The sequence below is a fragment of the Denticeps clupeoides genome, chromosome 1 (genome assembly GCF_900700375.1).
Source record: "Denticeps clupeoides chromosome 1, fDenClu1.1, whole genome shotgun sequence".
NCBI lineage: Eukaryota > Metazoa > Chordata > Actinopteri > Clupeiformes > Denticipitidae > Denticeps > Denticeps clupeoides.
The window spans coordinates 35,235,472-35,258,139 of record NC_041707.1 but is presented as its reverse complement, the minus strand read 5'-3'; the positions used below and the strand labels follow the sequence as shown (position 1 = coordinate 35,258,139).

General features: G+C 44.6%; 1 protein-coding gene across 2 annotated transcripts in view; it reads right to left on the bottom strand.

The window, feature by feature from the left end:
• The window catches only part of rbpjb (recombination signal binding protein for immunoglobulin kappa J region b), a 46,760-nt gene extending 29,132 nt beyond the window's left edge, over positions 1 to 17,628 (bottom strand). The window contains exon 1 of one of the 2 annotated variants that reach the window (XM_028998859.1): positions 17,523 to 17,628. In XM_028998859.1, the coding sequence (XP_028854692.1) occupies positions 17,523 to 17,542 (20 nt within the window). In that variant the 5' untranslated portion in view covers positions 17,543 to 17,628. Of the gene's footprint in view, positions 1 to 4,930; positions 4,989 to 17,522 lie in introns of those variants that run through there. The other variant, XM_028998865.1, reaches the window with a different exon arrangement.
• Positions 17,629 to 22,668: the final 5,040 nt, after the last annotated feature.

Below are 22,668 nucleotides of genomic sequence, written 5' to 3'. Positions count from 1 at the left end.
GGGTTAACGGAGGCATTGGAGGAGGTCCTGTTTGGTCGGAATAGGCCGCGTAGCATCACTACAGGCCAGCAAGGACCATCTGGTGCTGGCTAGAACTGAAGGGCTCGCTCCTCTGACATGGGGAGATTTTAATTACAGGGGAAAAGTTGGGAGGGAAAAAAGAAAAACTGCTCGCTCCCTCTCTCTCTGGCCACTTTCAACAACAAGGAAGGCCCTTGCAGCTCCATATGGGGCTTTCTGGAGAGCCATTTCACAGTTGGACACCAGCCCGAAACAATCACGCAAACACACGAGACGTATGCAACACACTCAAAATCCCTTTCGGTCCACACACACACACACACACACACACACACTCCCTCCTCCCATGTTCTTTCTCAAACCAACACATAATGCTCAGAAGAGCAAAATGCAGCATAACTATTTCTTTGGGATGGGTCTTGTGTCTCAAACACAGAACTAGCCACACAAAACGCCAAAAATTGCCTTTTTGTGTAAGAAGCCCATTTCGTATGTACCTAGATCCACTAAGCAGACTCTGTGGTAGCTAAAGTGACCAAATATAATCCAGGAAGTCAGCCATTCTGGAACAGCCACAATGAGAAATAACACAGGAGCTGCAGAAAAAAAAAACTGCACCAGGCAAAGCATCCATGTGTCCAACCGACTCTGTATTTCCGTCAAAAATATTTATACTTCACAATTACTGGGGGGGAAGCAAGTATGACAATGCAAGACCGACCGGTGGAGAGAAAGGATATATGGGTGCAAAGGGAGGTCTGTAGCAAGAGGGTACTCGCTTTAACAGAAATTAAATAAATACACAAACTGTCAAGATTTTAATCTTACGTAAATGATTCACAAACATATCATGGCAAGGTCACATCTGGCTGGAGGTTCATTCTTACATTGCTGGCTTTGTGCAATCAAAAGCGTTATCAGATACTTTGACACAAAAATTTACAATTGTGTAATACAAAAAAAAAAAGATACAAAATGCAACATACTCAATTCTGATTGGCTGGTTGGTTTGTGCACACCAAAAATTACATATGAACCCATGTTTTTTAACGTGAAATATGTGACATAACTAACCAAATAAAGTTATTAAGTTATAAAAACAGACTTTTTTTTTTTTCTCCGTTCATTTTCTTATTAGTATCGTGATGCCCATTGCCAAAAGTACACCAGTATATACTTTTTGTGATGAGTACAGTGTTCAAAAAACAGAGAGGACACTTTGTGTTTCCCACCATTCGACAACACATCCACTAGAATCGGATGTTACATTTTGCTCAGTGTTTAACCTCGATACAGACACAAAAATCTGAGCCTTTCCACAGATCAGTGCTAATCTGCTAATTAGACAGAGTGGTGCTGGTAAAGACCCACTGCCCTGAAACTAAGGCTTTAAATCTCACCCTGGATGTTCTGAGATACGAAGCATTTCAGATTCCAGCAAGAAACAGCATGTGAATAAAACACTACACTAGGCTCTTAAGGGATGCTGAAAGGGGGCAGGACCGCATGCTTTGGTGTGGCGGTGTCTGCAAAGTCGAGTCAAGAAATCTGCAAGCCTGCGCAGATACGAGTTACATGCAGCATTAGTTATGCCTTAGTTAGCAACAGCATTTTCTAAATTTAACCAGAACTGGATGCACGCTGGACCCAGACGCCTGGCCTGGAGTCAGCCAGGGCTCGCCAACCTGAACCGCGCCGCCAGTGACTACCCAGCACCACCTGCTCCACCAGGCACTGATCAGAGAACACCGGGTGAACAAGCCTTTAATTGTGACAGAACAAATGATGGAACCATTAGCTGAAACACTTGGCAGAGCCCTTGCAGGGTTTTCGCTGTAGTCACGTGACACCCGATGGCCTGGACAGCTTACCCCGCTCCCTGCCTCCCCATATGCTTAACAAAAATGTTAAAAATAAAAAAAATAAATAAAAATGCAGCTTTTGGGTAACATTTCCCATGAGAGAGCTGCACTGAAGCCCGTCCAGGCCATCTGAGGTTAGGTCTACATTTCTGTGTTTGTTTTAAGCCTGCGTGTGAACCAGCTGCAAACGGAGACGGAACGTTCAGATGCACCCCATGGCAGGGTAGTGTAAAGGTTTTCAGGAGAAATTTATAATGCAGTAATGCAGTTACACTAAATACATTATCAGCTGATCCCCAACTGCATTTTTGCAGTACAGGCATATGCCGTGTTAATATCTCAGTGTCCAGTTAAACCAGCAGTTTAAGATGCTCATGCTTGGCAATAACGTGCATGCAATATTACTGTTTTGATGTTCTTCTTTCACATGATTTAAATAAATACTAGATAACATACGGCATAGGGTGGTAAAAATGCTCTTATCCTTGCTAATTAAATAGAGAAAAAATTGGTGTGTGTGTGTATATATATATATATATATATATATATACACACACACACACACACACACACACACACACACACACACACACACACACACACCACTGTTCAATTGTAAAGGGTCATGTAGAAATAAAATTTTATTTATCCATTAAAAACATGAAACTAGTAAAAAAAAAAAACCCTGTCTGGACATTTTTCATGATGTAAATGGTAGCGGGAAATGGAAGATCCGCGTACACATTAGATCTGCATACCTGCAGTTCAACACAGACTATCAGCTAATTTACATACAATCACAAGACCTATTAAACGGCAGAGAACCTTACATTTAAAAAGCAAAAGTACAGTGTGATGGAGACGTTGGGTGTGCTTAGTGGGTCTTTAAGAGTGGCTTGCAGATGGGACTGTGGGGGGGACTGTAGGGTTCCGTGTGGGCTGTACTGTAGGGTTCACTGATTATTATGGTGGCCTAGCGGGTACGGAAATTGACCAGTAATCAGAAGGTTGCCGGTTGGCTGCCCACTGCTCACTAGGGGTGGTGGTTAAAAGCAGAGGACACATTTCGTTGTGTGCACCGTGTGCTGTGCTGCAGTGTTTCACAATGACAATCACTTCACTTTTAATAGAAAATCCTTTGAAACACTCATACTGATTAAAGAGGCAATAAAATCTTCTGTACATTTTAACATCTAGAACAAATAAAACACAACATAATATGATAACCTCCCAACAAACCCACAGCCCCAGTCCCAGCTGTCCAACCAGCTCGTCATACTGAGAAGGCAAAAAAATTGTAACCGCTGTTTATAGCTGCAAAAGTGTAGAGAGGTTTTATATAAAGTTTTATATAAAGAGGAAATTCGTTCCAGAGGTGATGTGTTTGCAAGGTCATTAATACAGCGCTTTAATGAGGGTAATGAGAATAAGATTCTTTGCAATGACAATACAATTGGAAATAAGCCAACGCTTTGCCCTGCCTATTCCCACAGAGTCATCAAAGACGCCGATATTTCAAACTCACTTTTTTTAAATATTTTCTATTCAGACTCGTTTTGCCTTTCAAATTGCAAAGTAAAGTGAGGTCATGCATTTACTTGCAATCACAACAGCTGGAATTAATAAATCACGGTATCAAATTCTGCCCCCCCCCATCATGCACCCTGAATGACCTCTTTCTTTTCCCTCTCCATCTCAGCACTTGGCCGAAGAGCAACGCGATGACTCACAGATGCTGGAGAGAAAGGCCGGAATGGATTGAGGAGAGAGGTTGGGGGGGTCATGGTGTAAAGCAAGCACTCAGTCGCCTGCCGCCCACCCCCTCAGACCCCGCCGGAAAAATAAATAAATAAATCACCCCCCCCGAATCCTTATCGAATTAGTGGCCCTGGGAACGTAAAACTCCACCCCCCACGAGCCGCTGGTGCGCTCTTACTGCCTCGTTGCGAAAGCGCCGAGCCACAAAATGACCACGGTTTCCCTCCGCGGGCAGACTTTCGGATTCTAACCATCCCGCGCAGCGACCCACGTTTCAACGAGGTGGGAGGAGAGTGGGGAGGGGCTGATATTTCACTGTCTTCACCTTGATCAGAAAACAAGGAAAAAATAAAATTAAAAAAATCCTCTCTGTGACCTTTAGTCCACTTGCAGCCACAGCAGCCGACGAAAGCTCAGGGGCTCGGGGGCGTAAGCGGGTGGGTGTCAAGGATGTGTTCTGTGTCACCTCTACTCCACTGTCTGGTTTCGGTTATTGTAATGGCAGAGGGGGGCGGTGGGGGGGTGGGACAAGGCATCTTGCTACTGCGCCTCGTTCCCCTTTTTCACCCGTCTGAAAGTCTGCAGAGTGCAACAGGACCGGAGCAGAAGGGAGGGTCCCTCATCTACATTTACATTTACAGCATTTATCAGACGCCCTTATCCAGAGCGACTTACAATCAGTATTTACAGGGACAGTCTCCCTGGAGCAATTTAGGGTTAAGTGTCTTGCTCAGGGACACAATGGTAGTAAGTGGGATTCGAACCCGGGTCTTCTGGTTCATAGGCGTGTATGTTACCCACTAGGCTACTACCACCCTAGTAGCCTAGTGGCTCCCGTCACACCGGGATGCTTACAAACGGTGCACAAAAGGTTTTTGTGCAAATGTGTGTGGATGCCTCTGTAACAGAATAATACATTTTACTCCCCAATAATTTCAGCTCAACTGTAACTTCATTAGACCGCGTTACCGCCTCGGCAAAAATTTGTATGTATTGTCCGGAACTATTTCAAACGGTCTTAACAAGGTAATGATCTTGATTGCCAATTATGATATTTGCACATTGTAATAGGATTATTACCAATACAAATCAATGATGCGAAAGTCATTAGGTAAAAAAAAAAAAGTTTCTGTCTTTTGAATAGTGCTGAAAGAGTATTATTACACAACCCTCTATTCACACCTTCCCTATTGACCGTGGAACACGCAAGTCTACAAGAAAACAGCCTTTAAAAGGTTAACGACAGGCAAACAATGTTTTGTTGCAGCACTTCAATGGTCTCGACTCACCTATCCAGAGAACATTGTTCCAAATAATCGGCACAATCACGATGCCCTGATGCTGTCAGAAACTATTGCAAAAGGACAAAGCCCGTGGCAAGATCAGGCATGAAAACGTTTGTTTATGGGGCGGGAGCCACGCCTTCCTCTCTGGCACTCTGTACGACAGCAGCGCTTTTATACCAGGATATATATTGAAATCGAACCTGTTTGTACAGGGAAAAAAAAAAAAAAAAAAAAAAAAAAGAATCAACAGAATTTACAGTTAGAAGGAATATTTTGTATTATATGCCTGTTAAAGGCCTAATTAAAAAACAGAAACTGCTAATCAATAATTTGTTGTATGGTGGTCAAGACAAAGGTTAGAAGTCACATTGACTTTTCAATAATATCAGCCCAGTTTAATATTTTAATCATGACCTGACAAGATGATTCTAATAATAATAATAATAATAATAGTTGAAAATTTGGTCTTTTCTCTTGCGTGCATCCACCCAGCTTCGCTTCTTACGACTGCTTGTCATCGATGCTAATTATAGAGTGTAAGACTACAGAGGGCCGTCTCCTCCACGCTGTGGGGACTTCCAGTCCGCAACCCAGTTCAGTCCCTCCGAGACCAGGGACGGCTTTTTCAGCGAAGGAGGACGAGGCGGGACAAGACTGACGTACAATGCAGTTCAGAGAACCCAGGCACCCTGAGACAGCAGTGCTGGGCCAGCAAACCTCCTCTAAATGTTTTTTCCCCGCCTTAATTATCCGAATATTCAGTCATTGTCACGTGTGGTTTGGAGAACACCATCACGTCACCTGTCAGTATTTACCACGACACTTAAAATACACCAAAAATTATCATGTGATTACTCAGAGGATACATTTACCTCACCACAGAACGTCGTTCTGGTTTATTAATCAAACCTGCATCCATGACAAAAAAAAAAAAAAGTAAATACACATATCATTTACATAGGATAATAAAAAAAAATAAAAAAAACACACTCAGACTCCTTGTGCGCCTCACAGCAATTCATAATGAAGGGCGAGACTTATAACAGTTTAATTCCAACAACTTTTAACTTAAAAACCAAGTATGTCTGAGATTTACGGAAAAAAAAATACTCCTTGCTATTTGTGTCTATGTTGGAGAGGAGGAACTAACTACTCTCCCAGTCCTTATTATTATTTCTGAATCAGAACACTTGCTCTTTTACACCAGCTCCAAATCAACATACCCTCACACAAATTAGTGGAATCCTACGATGCCAGATATGTGACTAAAAGAAAAAATAAACCAAACTCTGAACATAGTGTTAAATATTTAACTGCTGTCTAAACAAGCATTTCCCCCAAAAAAAAATATCAGTCAAAAACCACCCAATCTGGCAAGACTGACTGTCAGCCCCCTTCCTCCTTTGTTTTACTCTCGTAATACATGTTATTCAGAGTGCAGTCAGTAGGCATTACAACCTCTGCAATGGTCATTTTAGGAACGTCTAGACAGATGATCACATTGATGCAAATAGATTATCAATGCTTTTATTCAACTGACACAGATGTGGTCCCATTGTATAGTCAGGTCGCTAGCGTACAACCTACAGGAATTGCTGCACCATTTACAGTACAGGCTAAAAGTTTGGACACACCTTCTCCTTCAATGTGTTCTCTTTGTTTTCATGTCCATTTACATTGGTAGATTTTCACTGAAGGCATCAAAACTATGAATGAACACATGTGGAGTTATGTACTTAACAAAAAGTGGAGACCTGACCTCCACAGTCACCGGACCTGAACCCAATCGAGATGGTTTGGGGTGAGCTGGACCGCAGAGTGAAGGCAAAGGGGCCAACAAGTGCTAAACACCTCTGGGAACTCCTTCAAGACTGTTGGAGAACCATTTCAGGTGACGACCTCTTGAAGATCATCGAGAGAATGCCAAGAGTGTGCAAAGCAGTAATCAGAGCAAAGAAACTAGAATATAAAACATGTTTTCAGTTATTTCTCCACTTTTTTTGTTAAGTACATAACTCCACATGTGTTCATTCATAGTTTTGATGCCTTCAGTGAGAATCTACCAACGTAAATGGTCACGAAAATAAAGAAAACACATTGAATGAGAAGGTGTGTCCAAACTTTTGGCCTGTACTGTAGGTCTGGCCCTGAAAAGGGGTCCTCATGTTTTACCTCCAACTCACAGATGCTCCACGCTATGAGGGTCCCGACAGCCAGCCACAATAAACAACTCATTTTCCTGACCAGAGAAATGAGGGGAAACCGAGTTTTACACAACGGCTAGATGTTCCCCAACACGCCTGCACTCATCTGGCCTGTAATAAAAGCAGAGGCCGGCATCACAACACCTCACCCCTGTCAAACTATGTGGAGAGGGGACCCTCGTCTTTCTGAGGAAATTCATCTCAGAGTAAAAGAAGGATAAATAAATAATTTTTTTCCTTCCCCGATTCGGGCAGTTTCTGCCTTCATTTCCTGTGGCCGCCAGCCTCCCAAAACATCCCACTTAGCTGAAAATGAGCTGAAAGAAAGTGAACGAAAACATACAGACGGGCACTTCATGTTTTCTGAATGAAACATCCTGAATGTTGAGGGACCGGTGGGAAGGGGGGGGGGGCACTTTTGGCCCTGCCAGTTCACGAACAAAACACAATTTTTCCTTTATCCCTCCCCAAGTTGCGCCAAGTTTTAAAACAATAAATTAAAAAAGGAAATTCGGCAATGCATCCAACCGTGCCACTCCAAGAAAAAGGCTGCACGTCTTCATTCCCCGAATCACGTCGACGCTTTGCGCCCGCAAGATAAAGTTAAGTGTATTGAAAACATATTGAGCTCACACAAGCATATAATGCCTTCTCACATCACTAGGTTAAGCTTGCTGCAGACCTCAAATCCCCTTCCTGGCAAGGAAACGGCGGGAGAACTTAGTCCCGAGGCGGTGGATATAAAAGAACGGTACACGTTAAAAAAAAAAAAAGCAAAAAAAAAAACTAACTATGGAAAACTCCAATGTAACCAAAAAAAAATGGATATGAAGGAAAAAATGTGGACGTTGCCAAACCCAAACCCACTCGGGGCCCTTTGTAAAAATGTTTAAACATGTTGCATGTGGCGGTGAGTGCCAATGACAGCGGAATTGTTGCCTTTTTAATCCGGCGCGCCACTTGTCCGGCAGGTGCCTGGTAGACATCTTCGCTGGCGTTTGATCGATTTGTCAAACGCTGCTATCTGAGCGACTTTGGTCCTGTAATTACATGTTCCGTCCCCTCTGAAGCACAACGGGGTAATGTGCAGTGGTGGTAGAGGGATCTGAACCGCCGGCATTTATATCCCTCAGAAACGTGCGTTTCAAAGTAAGTAAACAAGCCACCAATGGTGCACAATGCAACACAATATACTATTGTCCGTGATAACCTATATAATGCAGAACTGAAGAAAAACAATACAATTTCGAACGTAAAAAAATTTCATATGTCAGTCCTATAAATTCTTTCTAATGTTTAAACATCTAACTTACACTTGGATATATATGACTCTAGATGCCAGCGAATTAATAATTCATCGCATTTATATCACAATACGTTTCCACAGAGATTGTGTGTCCCCAGTGGGCACGTGGGGTCATGATTTGTTGCGATGATATATCAGCAAATCAACCTATCTTAAAACAAACACTGGCACTGAGTGCACATCACGAATGAGATGTGGTGCTCGAAACCCCTATTGAGCAAATCCAAGGTGAGACTGAATCTGGGGGGGAAACAAAAAAAAAAAACTCCACTCAAACTCCACCAATAAAAATCATTATTAAATTCATACAATGGAATAGGTCCTTTTGTGAGACAGACTCACTGGAAAGCACCTGACCAGACGTGGTGTCACTTGGCAGGCTCATGTTCCCCGAACATGCTACCACAACCCAAATTTCAACTTTTTATTTTAATGGCCCAAAAGATGGGGTGTTTGAACTCAGGATTTAGGCTTTTCTGTGGTGCTGAAAGAGTGCATTTCGATTTGTCTTGGGAAAGATGTGACTTGACTTTTTAAGTCACCAACCACAGAGCAGAAATGGCGCATTCAAAGTCTTGGGGTGACTCATTGTAAGATTCCTGTCCATCGTACATCTGGACCCGTATCAGTTTGCAAACAGGACAAACAGATTGCTGGAAGAGGCCGTCTAAGGTTACTGCGCCTTGAATGTCAACACATTTGGCCTAGTTCTCCACATCATTTTCAGAACCAAATACAGTCACCACTCATCATCACCTTCATCATAAATCAAAGCCCCTGTTATTTGCTACAATCACTATAACATTAAACAATAGTAGATGATGCTTAGAAATGTGTTTTTTTAAGACTTTGGGGGTATCTTAGAAAGAACAACAGGTTGAAAAAAAATTGCACAGCACTAAATACCCAAGGGTTTCAAATCGTGATTATTTATCACTGTGACACATGACACAACACAGCACAGCACACTGCAAAATGTGGCCCTTGCGTTTGTCCCATCCCGTGAGGGGGCAATGTGTAAGGACAGCTTCCGCACTCAAGGGTATATACACCTTAAGCACATAATTGGTATGTATTCAAATTCAAAAAATTTAAATCACCGAGGATCAATATCTGTTAATGCACTGAAACATGATCTGTATTGCTGATGCAAAACGAAGATATTGGTGTGCTTAAAACGTTGCAGCAAGTAAAATAAAAGCATCCTCACGTGACTGCACTTCTCTAAGTGGACTCGGAGCATCTACAAGGTTTCGTATTTTTAGGGTGCTAACTGATTTGTAGCCCGTGTTATAGGGCTATGATCTTGATTGATTGTCGGGAATTGATAAAATGGCAGAAATGTGCATCTTTTGTGTATGTGCAAAGTCTCCTGGACATTCGCGGAATCTGAAGCCTGAGTTTCGCGGGTTGAATATATATATATTTTCTTTTTACTTTTTTTTTACCTTTGTACTCAGTTGGGGTATAACATATTAAATATGTTATACCCCAATATTAAATAAAAAAAAAATTTAAATAAAAACTAAGGTCAAATAGGTTAACCTTTCTTTCTGAAGATGTATTTCATAGTTTTTTTTTTTTCATGTACATCATAAATGTTTCACAGTAAGCTTGATTAAATGGGCTTAGTTCTGGAGCAAAAATAGGTCATATTAAGAGCCATTTCACGTCAACACACTATTGATGCAGTTGTTTAAAAACACAAAAATATGATTTACTATTTACTCAAATACAAAATGTGCCTAAATTACATTCTGCCTGTTCTGCACTCCAACTTCTGAGCAACTGGTTGCACACGCCTGCAGTACAGTCGAAACGGCAGCTGTCAAGAGTCAAAAACTGATGCAACACGCAGCACTGTTGCAATATCTGGACGCATGGCGGATATCCTTCAATTCCACCAAAAGTTAAGTCACCACACGCAAACCGAAAAGTGGTTATTAAGTTTGGGACCTGTTTCATTCTGATATGGCTTCAGTGAGCAGGGACAGAATCAATCATCACTCACCTATGAGAAAGAAGGGCACAAAGTCACAGGTTCAAGCCACTTACTACCACTTAACCCTAGGTGTCTCCAGTCCCTGACTGTCCCTGTAACTACTGATTGTAAGTGATAAATGCTGTAAATGTAATGAAACGTGATCTGTATTACTGATACAACAATGCAGCAATATTACATTACATTACAACTAAACAGGAGCAGCTGAGGCCACAACATAATATAAAATGTCAGTAGGTTTTTTTTCCCCTCTCAAATCTGGCAGCAGGTGAAAAAGCAGTTACTGGACCACATTTTCTCATTTATTAGGACAGATTACGGTAAAATAGATACTTTAGGCAGAGACATAAATACAGACTGATACAGGTATCGGGCACTAACCGGCTCCAAGCACAGGCTAATTGAAAGATCATTAAAGATCGTCTTCTGAGTGACAGAAATAAACCACACATAAACTTAAAGGGTAGTTAGATTCCCTTCTTCAAGATAGCTACCAAAACCAATTACATCAAATTGATCAAAAAGCTGGAAATGTCTATTAGTGATGGAACATCTGCAGACGTGTAGGCAAAACCTTTATCAGCAACTATTGGTCTTGAAAAAATGAAATCGCTATTTTTAACTTTAATAACGGCTTCTTCTATTAAAACTCGTGTAATGTTTTTTTTTCCCCCTTTCATAGAAAGCAATGACATTTCTGCATGACCATAAACCGCCGTGCACGTTAAACCCCCTGAATTCCAGTGTTGACTAGAGTTGCTCTGTCATATGATGACATCTGCATTCATGTAGAGAGGAATTTTATCAGCAACAATTGCTGCCAAACTGAAATTACAGCAAATGATTATTTCAATAAAATCATTATTTCAAAACTGGTTCTTCTACTCAAACCCATTTCATAGAAAGCGATGACATCAGTACCCTAAAACGTCTGAACGGTGGCGCATGTCTAACAACCTGAGTCCCAGGGTTTTTACGAGAGTTGCCCTGCTGTATGATGACCTAAAAAAAAAAAAGAGAGACGATTCTGAATGCCGCAAAGGCCACAGTGGCCGGCTGTCGGCGTTAAACAGTCACCCTTTACCTGCGGCCAGGTATGTGAGGGGGGAGGGCTGCGAGAGGTGAATCGGCATTTGTGCTCGCTTTTAACTCGACACCTGCGAGCCCCGGCCTTCACATCTGCTGCTCGACTCCCCCCCCCTCGCTCTCCAACTCTCAGAGCTCTTCCTTTCACAAGAGGCATTAGGGAAGACGAGAACTCCCGAGGGAGCGTTTCTCCTCTAACACATCTCACCTCGTCTTTTCAGGGAACTTCCCCCCTCGCTCTCTTACACACACACACACACACACACACACACACACACCGCTATCATGACCCAGCAGGCTTTGCGGTGTCATCATGCACACCCAGAGGAGTCCAGCTTCACTTCAGCTCGTAACGCACACCGCTACAGTTTTATTTGAAACAAAAAAATAAATCAAACCCCATCCCCTCAGGCTAAGCATTGTGCCGCCTGCGATGTGTTGTTATAAAGTGATTCAGGCCTTTATCACCGCGTGCGATACGGAGGCTATTTCAAATAAGGCGCTGCCGATATGCCGTGCCCCTGCTAGATAAAGTTGTGTTTCTCCCCCTTGGCAAAGAAAGGATCATTTTCAGAGCTCAGGTTGTAGCCCAGGAACGTTCCGGGCTGGCATCCTGCGATACGTGATACAGTTACAGCACATAACTCGGAACAACAGGTTGGCTCAGTCTGTCTGTCAGTAGATCCAAAACGCTCTTTCGGGCTCCGTGTTTGCGATAATCTCTTTCTTCTTGTCTTTTTTTTTTTTTTTTTTTTTTCCCCCAACGCAAAGTGCTAAAAGAGGAAAGATCCAAGCATGCGCTGCTGCTCAGCCAATCTATCTGAAACAAGACACAGAAACCGCCTCAGGACAAGACACAAAAGTGGGGTTGTACCTGGGAGAGAATAAAAAAATAAATAAATAAAATTAACATTAAACAATCTGAAAACATTTGTATCAAATAGCCATTTGTCCTCTGAGGGCCGAGGTCTCTGAAAACGTAGGACTTGGCTTCATCAGGCAACAAAGAATCCCCCAGTTGTTCCTACAACTGACAATACAAAACCGAACTACTGGGATCAGGATAGAAGCAGGCGATCTTAGGGCGCTTTTGCACCAGTTTGTTAGCTTTGGTCCGAATCGGTCGGCCAGTTTTGAACGTGGCATCATTTTCATCTTGATTCGGTTGCCTGGACATGCATTTACCACTTCAAACAAAACGTACATTTTGAAAATGCAACGCGGTTACGAATTAATCATACTGAACTGTGAAAAACGACCTCAACTTTTTCCCGTACGTCACTGTTTTCAAATCTTCAAATACGCAATGTGATAGTGTTTGGTCCTATTTTGGTCCAGAACGCGCTCTCACCACTAGAGACCAGCTCTTTTTGTGGGTTTCGGTGTTGTTTTGATGCGCATTTGAGTGCATTTGCGGTGTTCACATTGGTAAAAACGAACCACACCAGGCGCCGAGTTTGATTCAAGTGCACTAAAGCCTGTAGGTGTAAAAAGGGCCCTAAAATGTTCCATCGTCTGGTGTTTGGGGACAACACCTTTAAAGGATCGATGACCATATCAGTCATGTAATTAAATGAAAAATGTTTCATATGGTGCATTACTAAATATAATATAAACAGCAGTAAATCCCGTACTATAAAACTAGTAATGCACCAACACAGCTTTCGCAGTTTCGCAGTTCCAATACCAAAACCTGGTGTGTGCATCGCCAAGTACAGATGCTAGCATTTAACAAATAAACTGTCTTAATATGTGGAGGAAACTGGAATTACTTGACCTAATTCTTGACCTAAACAGTTTTTTTCCTAGTAAGACAATATAATTACACAAACACAGCTTCGAACTGTCCAATACTTTTGCTTTGCAGGATGTTTCTAGACATGGATAAATGAATAGGTTGTCTTATACTTTGCAGTGCCTCTGCCGCCCCCGGAAGACTAGGGCTGCATATTTCGCAAGTAGACATGGAACACGTTGGTGTAGCAAGTAGGATTGAACGATTTTAAGAATAAAATGATCACTTAAGCTATTTGACAAACAGCGCAATTGCAACTTCAGTATATCATGTATTAAAGGAGTTGGGTCTATTACCGAACTGCTGAGGCGCCTGACACAGGATGTGGCCTGGCTGACGCGCGTCATGTAACACTGCTAAACTCTCTGCTACTATTATAAGCTACACAATTAAACGAGTCTTGATGTCAAATACAAAATGTCCATTTATTCCAATACAGCACATAGTAGGCAGTACAGCAGTACAGTCCTCCTTTAGGCGTTGCCTGAGCGTTGGTGTAAGCTCTCGTGCAAGCAGTCCCGTAGGAGCTGCCGTAGCGTTTGTGTAAGCGGTCAAAAACTTTTTGCCCTTCCGGGTCAAACACCTACCAACAACATAGGCGGCATAGGGTGGTAGTAGCCTAGTGGGTTACACACTCGCCTATGAACCAGAAGACCCAGGTTCAAATCCCACTTACTACCATTGTGTAAATACTAATTGTAAGTCGCTCCGGATAAGGGCGTCTGATAAATGTAAACCTGAATAGTTGCATGCGCCACCCTGTGTTCCACCTAAGATATTACAACCTTTAACAATACAACATTTGGCGCCTACATCATGCATTAAACATTGAAACACAAAACTCCCAGTTGAGAGCAAACATCTTTGCTTGCGTTTAAGTGGGTGTGGCTTTAACATGGGACACATCTGATTGGTGAGAATGACTGTCTATCACACAGGAATATCAGCGCAACGTGATTAGACTCGTGGGGTGGTACATGCAGACTAAACGAGACATGCGCTGCTACTTGCTCTGAAACCCCTTTAACTTCTAGGTCTACATGGCGCAGGGGCGGCTGTCAGTTCCAAATCCGAAGCGCTTGCCCAATCGGTTCCGCTCATGCATGCGCAATGGTCAGGGTTCGAAACACACAGATACAAACAAAAAGCAGGAATGGGGGAAAAGCTGATCTTATCAGTCTCTGGGTAAGATCAGAGACCTGCGAAGCCCCATTATTGCCTTACCAGGGATTTGGAAAACTCCAAATCTGTACACATGTAAGGCGAGATCATCTTGAGCGGAGGGATGTGTCCAACCAATGAGAAGAGGGTAGCGTTTTTCCTGGGATGCTGTCTTATGAGCACAGCGAACTTCGTTTTACTGTCTGAACTCGGTTTACTCTGCAGCACGGCCCCTCGGACAGACAGAGCGCTCTTCTCATTCAGCTGCATTCGCCTTTCGTCCCGTGCTTCACGTCGCAAAACATAACACCAACACACTGCATTAAAAATAGAATATATAGAATTTAACTGAATAGATCAGTTTAATAAATCAGCGCACGGTTACCGATATCTGATGTGATATACAAAAGACATATCAGATCGGTCCATCCCTAAATAAAATAAATTGGGAGGGGCCCAAAGAAAACTTCAGAGTGGTGCATCACCGGATTCAATCTGGTTGCCGAGGACAACTAAAACCACTCTTAACTTAATGCCCAAAAGAATTCGAATTCAAAACCATGGCTGCTAAAATGTTATGTTGATGCATTAATTTCATACACAATGCAAAAATTGCAAACAGAATTGAACTGGAAGTGAAGAAGCTGTCCTTGTACTGTTTATCCAGTATGGTGAAAGAAACAATTGTGGCGTCTCCTTGGATTTTTCCCAATTCACATATCCAAAATTTTCTAATTTAATAAAATAAAAAATGAATAACAAAAATATTAGTATTCATTTGATATGGATTAGCCACATTTCTGCCTCCAGGCTACATATGAGAGCTTTTTTTCTGGACTCAGGTTTTAAATAAACGTCACCCCCCCTCTCTTTAAACCACGCAAATTCATGCCGGCTCGCTTCCCAGTGACCAGACTAGTGGACCGAGCCGGGACTAAATCCAGCTGGCTCCCCGCTGGGCGAGTTCCCAGTCACAGTCCCTCTCCTTCCCCTCCTTGTGTGCGTGCTAATTCTCATCCTCCACCGCCCAAGACCCTCCAGCCCTGACAGGGAGACGGTGTGTGGGTCCGTGTGGGGGGTGGGGGTGGAGCAGCCCCCCAATCGCGGAGCCGGCCGCTCAACTGTCACACAGAAAACCCTTTTTCTGTCCAGCATGCCGCTGGCCGTTGACACAGCAATGGCCTCCAACATGCTAATAAAGGGCCCTTATGGCACTCTATTTCCCCCCCAGTCTCTCTCTCCTTCAAAATCATGCGATCGCCCTCCCCTCTCCCCCTCACACAAAAATCATCTGGACAGGTGGCCGGTCTAGCAAGCCCCTCACCTCCCTATCGAACAAGTCCCGCCGCCTGCTGCTGCTGCTGGAAAGCCCCAAACAAACACGGGACGCCCCTCCCCTTAGAAAAAAAAATAATAATCTATCCGGTGTCTGTCACCCACTGGGCTGTCTGGGAGGATTACCCACTCGTCCCAGCAGAAATAAAAGCAGCCGGCAAGGGGCATTTCCGAACCCAGACAGTCACAAAGCGGCCGTAGCCTGATGACACTTTCTTAAAAAAAAAAAAAAAAAAAAACACAACGATGGGAATCTTAGGGAATTCACCTCTTGCCGTTTCTGGTCTGGATCATTAATGACAAATGAATAAAGGTCACGAAGGAGAACTAAAAGGTTTCATGGGTATTAATGTGTGACCGGGACAGATCCTTATTAAAACAATATCGAAAATACAGTTGTACGATTATTTAGGTTCATGGGGATTTTGCAATAATGGGGATTTTGTTTTCAGTCATTAATTACACTAGAAGGCAATGCACACATCTTGCATATTTAATTATACTCGGGGGTCTGACAAGTGGTTGCATTTAATTTATAGGAAATCGTATGACAAGTGACACGGGCTAATGACCGACGCGCGTATTAAAACAAACAACAACGTGCTGTTCATTTGCTGGCCATTAAAACAGGCTCCTTGACTTTTTCCTTTAACAAATTTGCATTTTCTCCTCGGGTTGGTGTAACCGGGATTTACTGTTGCACTCGGCATTAAAAAAAAATCATTTGTCTGCACCGGGGAAGCCGCCGGGCTGCTTGGTAAACACTTAACACACACACAAAAAAAACACACACGTCCAGGGACAAAAAAAACGACACATGTGAACAATACAAACAGAGAAATGGGGGGCAAAGCAGCCACCGTCTTAAACAAAGCGCCAGTTTGCATTTATAACACCGCGAGGGCTGGTTCTTACATCGGAGCGGAAACTTTAAATATACGTGTGTGTGTGTGTGTGAGAGGTTTTTTTTTTAAATGAAGAAAAAACGCGAATCGCATTATCGTTTTCCGTGCCTATCGCGCTGGCATCGTTGTCTCGCGGCGCACAATAAGACCGCGGTAGCTGGTGGCTAGCCTAGCACTGCGTGTTGCCACGTCCTGCCACACATAATCCCGACAACATTCCCAACGAAAACGCACGCGGGATCGACTTCTAACGACAAACCGCGCGTCCGCACATTCATGTTGGAACGCGACCGGGCTCGTACATGTGGTAGTTTTTTTTTTATTTTTCTTGAGCGCCTAAGCACAGTTGTGTGAAGTGCGACTTTAGGCTCGAATCTCGGCAGATTCGCTGAGCCCCCGCGCTCTGCCCAAAACTCGGTAGCCTCTTCAGGATCCGCGTCTCGTTTCGGCCGCGGCCACACTTCCCGTCGCCGGGCGCCTTGTTCGCTCCCAACTGCAACCGTCGCTCGGGGAGGGGGGGGGCCGCGTAAAAAGCGCAAGACTGGCAACCCCGCGCCGAGCTCCGTCCACAGACCCACAACACGGCGCTACAGTACAGAGGGGCTCAAAGGGGAGAGGAAAAAAAGGCGCACACAATACACATAGCGGAGGAACGGGCGCCGCGGGCGGAAAATAAGTGCTCGGTAACGGGCGCGCGCGCGCGGTCCCGCTCCCGCGGCATCTCGAGCGCGGCCGCCGTTGCTCGGAACCCACTTTAAGTGCAGCCCCGTCGCCGCCAGCGGCGCTGAATCTCAGACTCACCCTGTCACAACAGGCGCCATCTTCCGCAAACTCTCGCCGAAACTCCTATGCTCGCGAGAGCTCCTCTCCCCAGAACCAACGAGCCGCCGAGACAACAAGCAGCAGACTGGAGATGAAGGAGAGAGGGAGTGAGAGAGAAAGGGGGGCGGGTGTGGAAGACGGACGGAGGGAGGGAGGGAGGGAGGGAGGAGGGTGGGTGGGTTAGAGAGAGTGAGAGAAAAGGGCAGACACCACAACAACAGGCGTGGGAAACTTCCGAGATCACGCGAGACTTGAAAAACTCTCATAATAGACTTGAACGGAGCCGTGGCCGTGGTCTCGCGAGACCTGCGCGGGACGCCGCCGTCGGCTCGTCTTACAGCGGCTCGAAGCCCCGTTCCCACGTGTTCACGTGGTAATAAATTACTAGCGCCGATCGAGACGGAGTCTGGCACGAACTTTCACACGATGTCGCGAGGAAGCGGGAGTCTCTTTTTTTTTTTTCTCTCTCTCTCCCCAGGCCGTCTTAAATCCGCAGTGGTTCCTGGAACAACCGGCTGCATGTTTTCCTCCATGTTAATTTCACGGCGCTCGGGGAATTTCTTACACGTCGCGTTGCTTTTGTTTGGCTGTAGATGGAGGGGGCTTACGCATCGACCCGTGCGCGATCGGTCCGTTCTCAATACGCCGACGACGCACACTTGGACAGTTGTGTCCCGTCCCCGTCCCCCCCGCCCCAATGTTTGCTGGTGCGAGAGCGCAGTTATGCGCAGTGCGCAACGTCTTTGGGGGAAGCCCGAGTGTCCGGCGGTCCTGCAGCGTGAAGGTCGGCTCCGAGAGGGGAGCGTTGTCGCGCACACACGCACCCTCTCGAACGCTTCCGCGTGCATGTCGGGGTAAAGGGGGGCGTGTGGAGGAAGGTTCCCCAACACACCACGGGTCTGCGAGGGTTGAGAGGCAGGGGTACGAGTCCCTTTTGCCTTCCACGCTGTTTGTTGCACCTGGCTCTTTGGACCCGCCACACATTTGAATGTCTTTGGGCTTTTGTAACTCGTTTGTACCTCCCCGGACTTCAAAGCCACAAACAGGACCCCCCTCGCGAATGCGCTAATGCATAATTAACTGCGGCCGCGTGTTTGCATATGCTGCAGGCCAACAATGGGGCTTGTCTGAAACATCCTGTTTACTTACGCTGGGGAAAAAAAGAGCCATTCGTGGCCAGGAAGGGTCTCAAAAGAGTTTCTCTCTTTTCGGGACCAGTGGGGATGAGCCTTTTACAGCATTTATCCAGAGCGACTGACAATCAGTAGTGACAGGGACAGTCCGTCCGTCGTCGTCCCCCTTGCTCAGGGACACAATGGTAGTTCGTGGGATTTGAACCTGGGTCTTCTGGCCATCAGGCCATAAGCCTGATTCTACAGTTGGTCTCCATTCTCCAGTCCGATGAGCCACAGCGCCGCAGATGCAGATCACCTTGGCGCTTCTCGCATAAATCCATGCATTTCGTGTCCTTCAGCGCCGTTACTCATTTTTATTAGCGCCAGTGAGACGGAGACAGAGAGAGGGGACGCAAGGAGAGTGGGGAAAGGCGACTGGACCATCGCCCACACCGAAAAGACCTCAACCCCCGCCCCCAGAAATCGTTTTTCCATTCTCTTTTCCACCCAATTTACAATCCAGCCCGGACCTCCAGTTACTCCTGGGTTTATAGGAAGTGTAAAGTTTCCTAAATGTTTTACTGCTCCTGACTATAAAAGGCTTTCAAAACTCCAAAAAAGAGTAAATGCTGAAGAAAGTGCTATGAGAACTCGGATAAATCTGAAATTTATTTTAAATAAAGAGTACTACACCCCCCCCTGGGTTTGACCTCTGACCTCAGGGTTGTTAGATATTTTTATTACCACTCAAAGACGTGATTTAAAGTTGCCCTTCGGGTTGCCCTGTAACTCTTTAGGCTGGATGTGAAGTTTTTTTTTTTTTTTAAACTTGGCGGGACCAAGTCACCAGTCTCCTTACTCCACCACGTTTACCTCAATCAAACTCTCCTTTCCTTCTCATCCGTCAATTCCCTCCTCACTTTCCTTTCGCCCGTGCGCTCTCAGGTGTAAAACGATTATTTTCAGTGGCGGCGGCCCTTCTCTCGAGCTCAATAAAACGGCTGCGCGAGGCGCCAATTCAAGCAATCGTGACTAAGCCGCGAGTGCGCGGCCCATAAATCCACTTTGCTGACGGCCTGCGTGTGTTGCCAAGAGAAAGATTGGTCTCGTTTCACCGGCGCTGATCTGGCCTCCCCAGCCAGATGCTTCGCTGTCACTCCAGCGCGGACTCGGGCGGGAGTGTGCGGCGTTGCGTATTCGTGCCCGTGGGGGGACAACAAGGGGGTGGCTTGTTAAGGCTTGCTTTGGGTGACATATATTTATACAACCGTACATAGGGGTAATTGCTTTGTGCGCCGTGTGACGTGGCTGCGACCAGACAAGTCTCTGATTCAGAAATTAGATACAGGGCCATTTCTCTTCCCCCCCAAGCTGGCGCTAGGCATGTAGCTACATGCTAAGCGTGTGTCTTGTTCGGTATTGCATGGTCATATTGTATGGATTTATATAATCAACTAGATAAAACAAGAAATAACCTTTTTTTGGAGTATAATTTTTTTTTCTTATCGCTCAGAAGATGATAAAACTTGTAACAAGTTTTGATAAGCATGATTGATATCCCTCACACGTGCTACTTCCTCTTTCTGCATGACCCGTGACCTTTAGTACGTCTCACGTGCAACCATCATTATTGGTCTTATGTCAATTCTATAAATTCTGAGGAGGATTAGTGCTGCGCTTAGAATCAGTAAAAAAAAGTGCCCGTTTTAGTTTGCTCGTAATATTTGACGGGAGAAATGGTGCACGGAATGAATATAACCCTCCACTCGGGCATAGCACCAGAGATGACAATCAGATAACCTCCCTTTAAGTGCATGAATGAAAAACCACAGGGCATCATGGGATGCGGCTGACATTTCACTGTGCTGGAAGTGAACTGGGTGGAAGGGCGGCGGGGGCGACGTGGTCCCTCCGTGCCCGTTCGGGAAACCCAGGGGAGTCCGGGGCAGACAGTTTGACTAATGGGGAGGACGTGCTACCCAGAGGGAGAGAGAGTTCGTCTTCAAAGGGCCGAGCTCTGACCCAGGCTTGAACCAAGACTCCGGTTTAACAAGGGAATAGGCAAGCAAGCACCTTCAGCCTGCAGGAAGCCCCGAACGTCTCTTTTCCATAATCAACCATATGTTTTACATTTTTTTATTTCCCTGATTAAAGACAGTTATAAAATGTGTAGTCATTTACAAGGCAGTTGCACACAAAGGAATCGTTTCAAGTGTTAGTTTTTGGTTTTGCAGCAAAATTCCAAGCACAAAACAACCTATTCATCCATGTGACTCTTATAGGGAGAGGGACTTTATTCATACTAGAGACCTGGCTGATAAGGTAGGTTTTACGTAGGTGAAGCAAGTCAAGAGGATGAAAGCTTAAGTTTTATTCCTAGGTTAAATTTAATCATACCTGGTTGTTGCTTGTAAAGCATGCTTCTTTAAATTCAGAGTGCATGGATCAACACTTTTTATTGGATCTGAATGCATAAAGTGTGTGTGTGTGTGTGTGTGTGTTTATGTGTGTATTTATTTATTTATTTATTTATAATGTAGCATTTTATTATATTTATTGATTAGATTTTGACCAGTGTGGGCTTTGTATTTTTGTATTTTGTGGGCTTTGTGGGTGGTTGTAGCCTAGTGAGTAACGAACCAGAAGACCCAGGTTCAAATCCCACTTACTACCATTGTGTCCCTGTGCAAGACACTTAACTCTAAGTTGCTCCAGGGGGGGGGACTGTCCCTGTTACTACTGATTGTAAGTCGCTCTGGATAAGGGCGTCTGATAAATGCTATAAATGTAAATGTATTGCTAGAAAAGCAATACATTGTCGTAAAGCAAAACAAGGGCTTGTTAGAATGGTTTGGCTGCTCCTGTGGAATACATCAGAGAGAACAGGCCGAGCCCTTGGCAAAAGTTCGAGAGCAACCGAACACAAGGTCCCAAGAAAGTATATAAAACATGGGAATCAGAAAGGACCTTTGTTTCTGTGCAACTGGGGGAGGCCGGTAAATGTTCGAAAGCACACGTAACCAGGACAGATGAGTAAAAATGTCTAATTAAATCCAGCGTTCACTTCATTAATGTGTCCAATGTGAGCATTTTGAACGACTAACCACAGGAACAAGCTCCCTGAAGCAACGAGTTCTGAGGCTCACACTTACGGCTTAATATCAAACTACCACCGTGTGTTGAGCTAACAAGCTTGAAACACACATACTAGCTAGCTAGTAAGCGCTAACCGGTTAGCTCCACGCCTCCCTGTGTTAGTTCAGGCCACATTCACCGCCGTTAAAATACAAAGTTTTGTCGTTAGCAGGGTTCAAATTACACAGTGGCTTCCTGGGGACGCGCCTTCCATTCAAAGGGCGCGTTCACTCAGGTTGCTACGTAAATCTAGCAATTCGAGTCGGCGAGCGTATAAACTTGGACGCTACCATGCATGGACGCCACAGCAGGAACAGACTCAAAGTTGAGTTAGTTAGTGGCGGCAGAAAATGGAATGCAATGATGAAATGAACACACAAGACTAACATATTTCATACTGTTTTATTTATGCAAGGAACAGTAAAGTACAAAAATGAAAACATAAAGCAGACTATTTTCAGAACTCGATGGAGGATTTCAGAAGTCTCAATGGACGCTTTCAACAGCGCTTGTATCCTTTTTCAGGGGAGCTCCCCCGTAATTTACACTGCGGTTAGTCAACAAAAGTTCCAGTGTTTTTCTCATTGGTTTAAGTCTGATGCATGAAAAGGCACCCTTGGAACTCACGTGTTCATCACAGCAACAGATTTGACGAATCACACTCGATAAGCAGATAAAACGGGCCTGAAATATTCCTCTGTGTTTTAAAAACGTTATGTAAAGTGTTAACGTTATGTAAAGTGAAGTGATTGTCATACAGCACAGCACACAGTGAAATGTGCTTTTAACCATCACCCTTAGTGAGCAGTGGGCAGCCATGACAGGGGCCCGCGGAGCAGGACAGTGCTTTGCTCAGAGGCACCTCAGTGGCACCT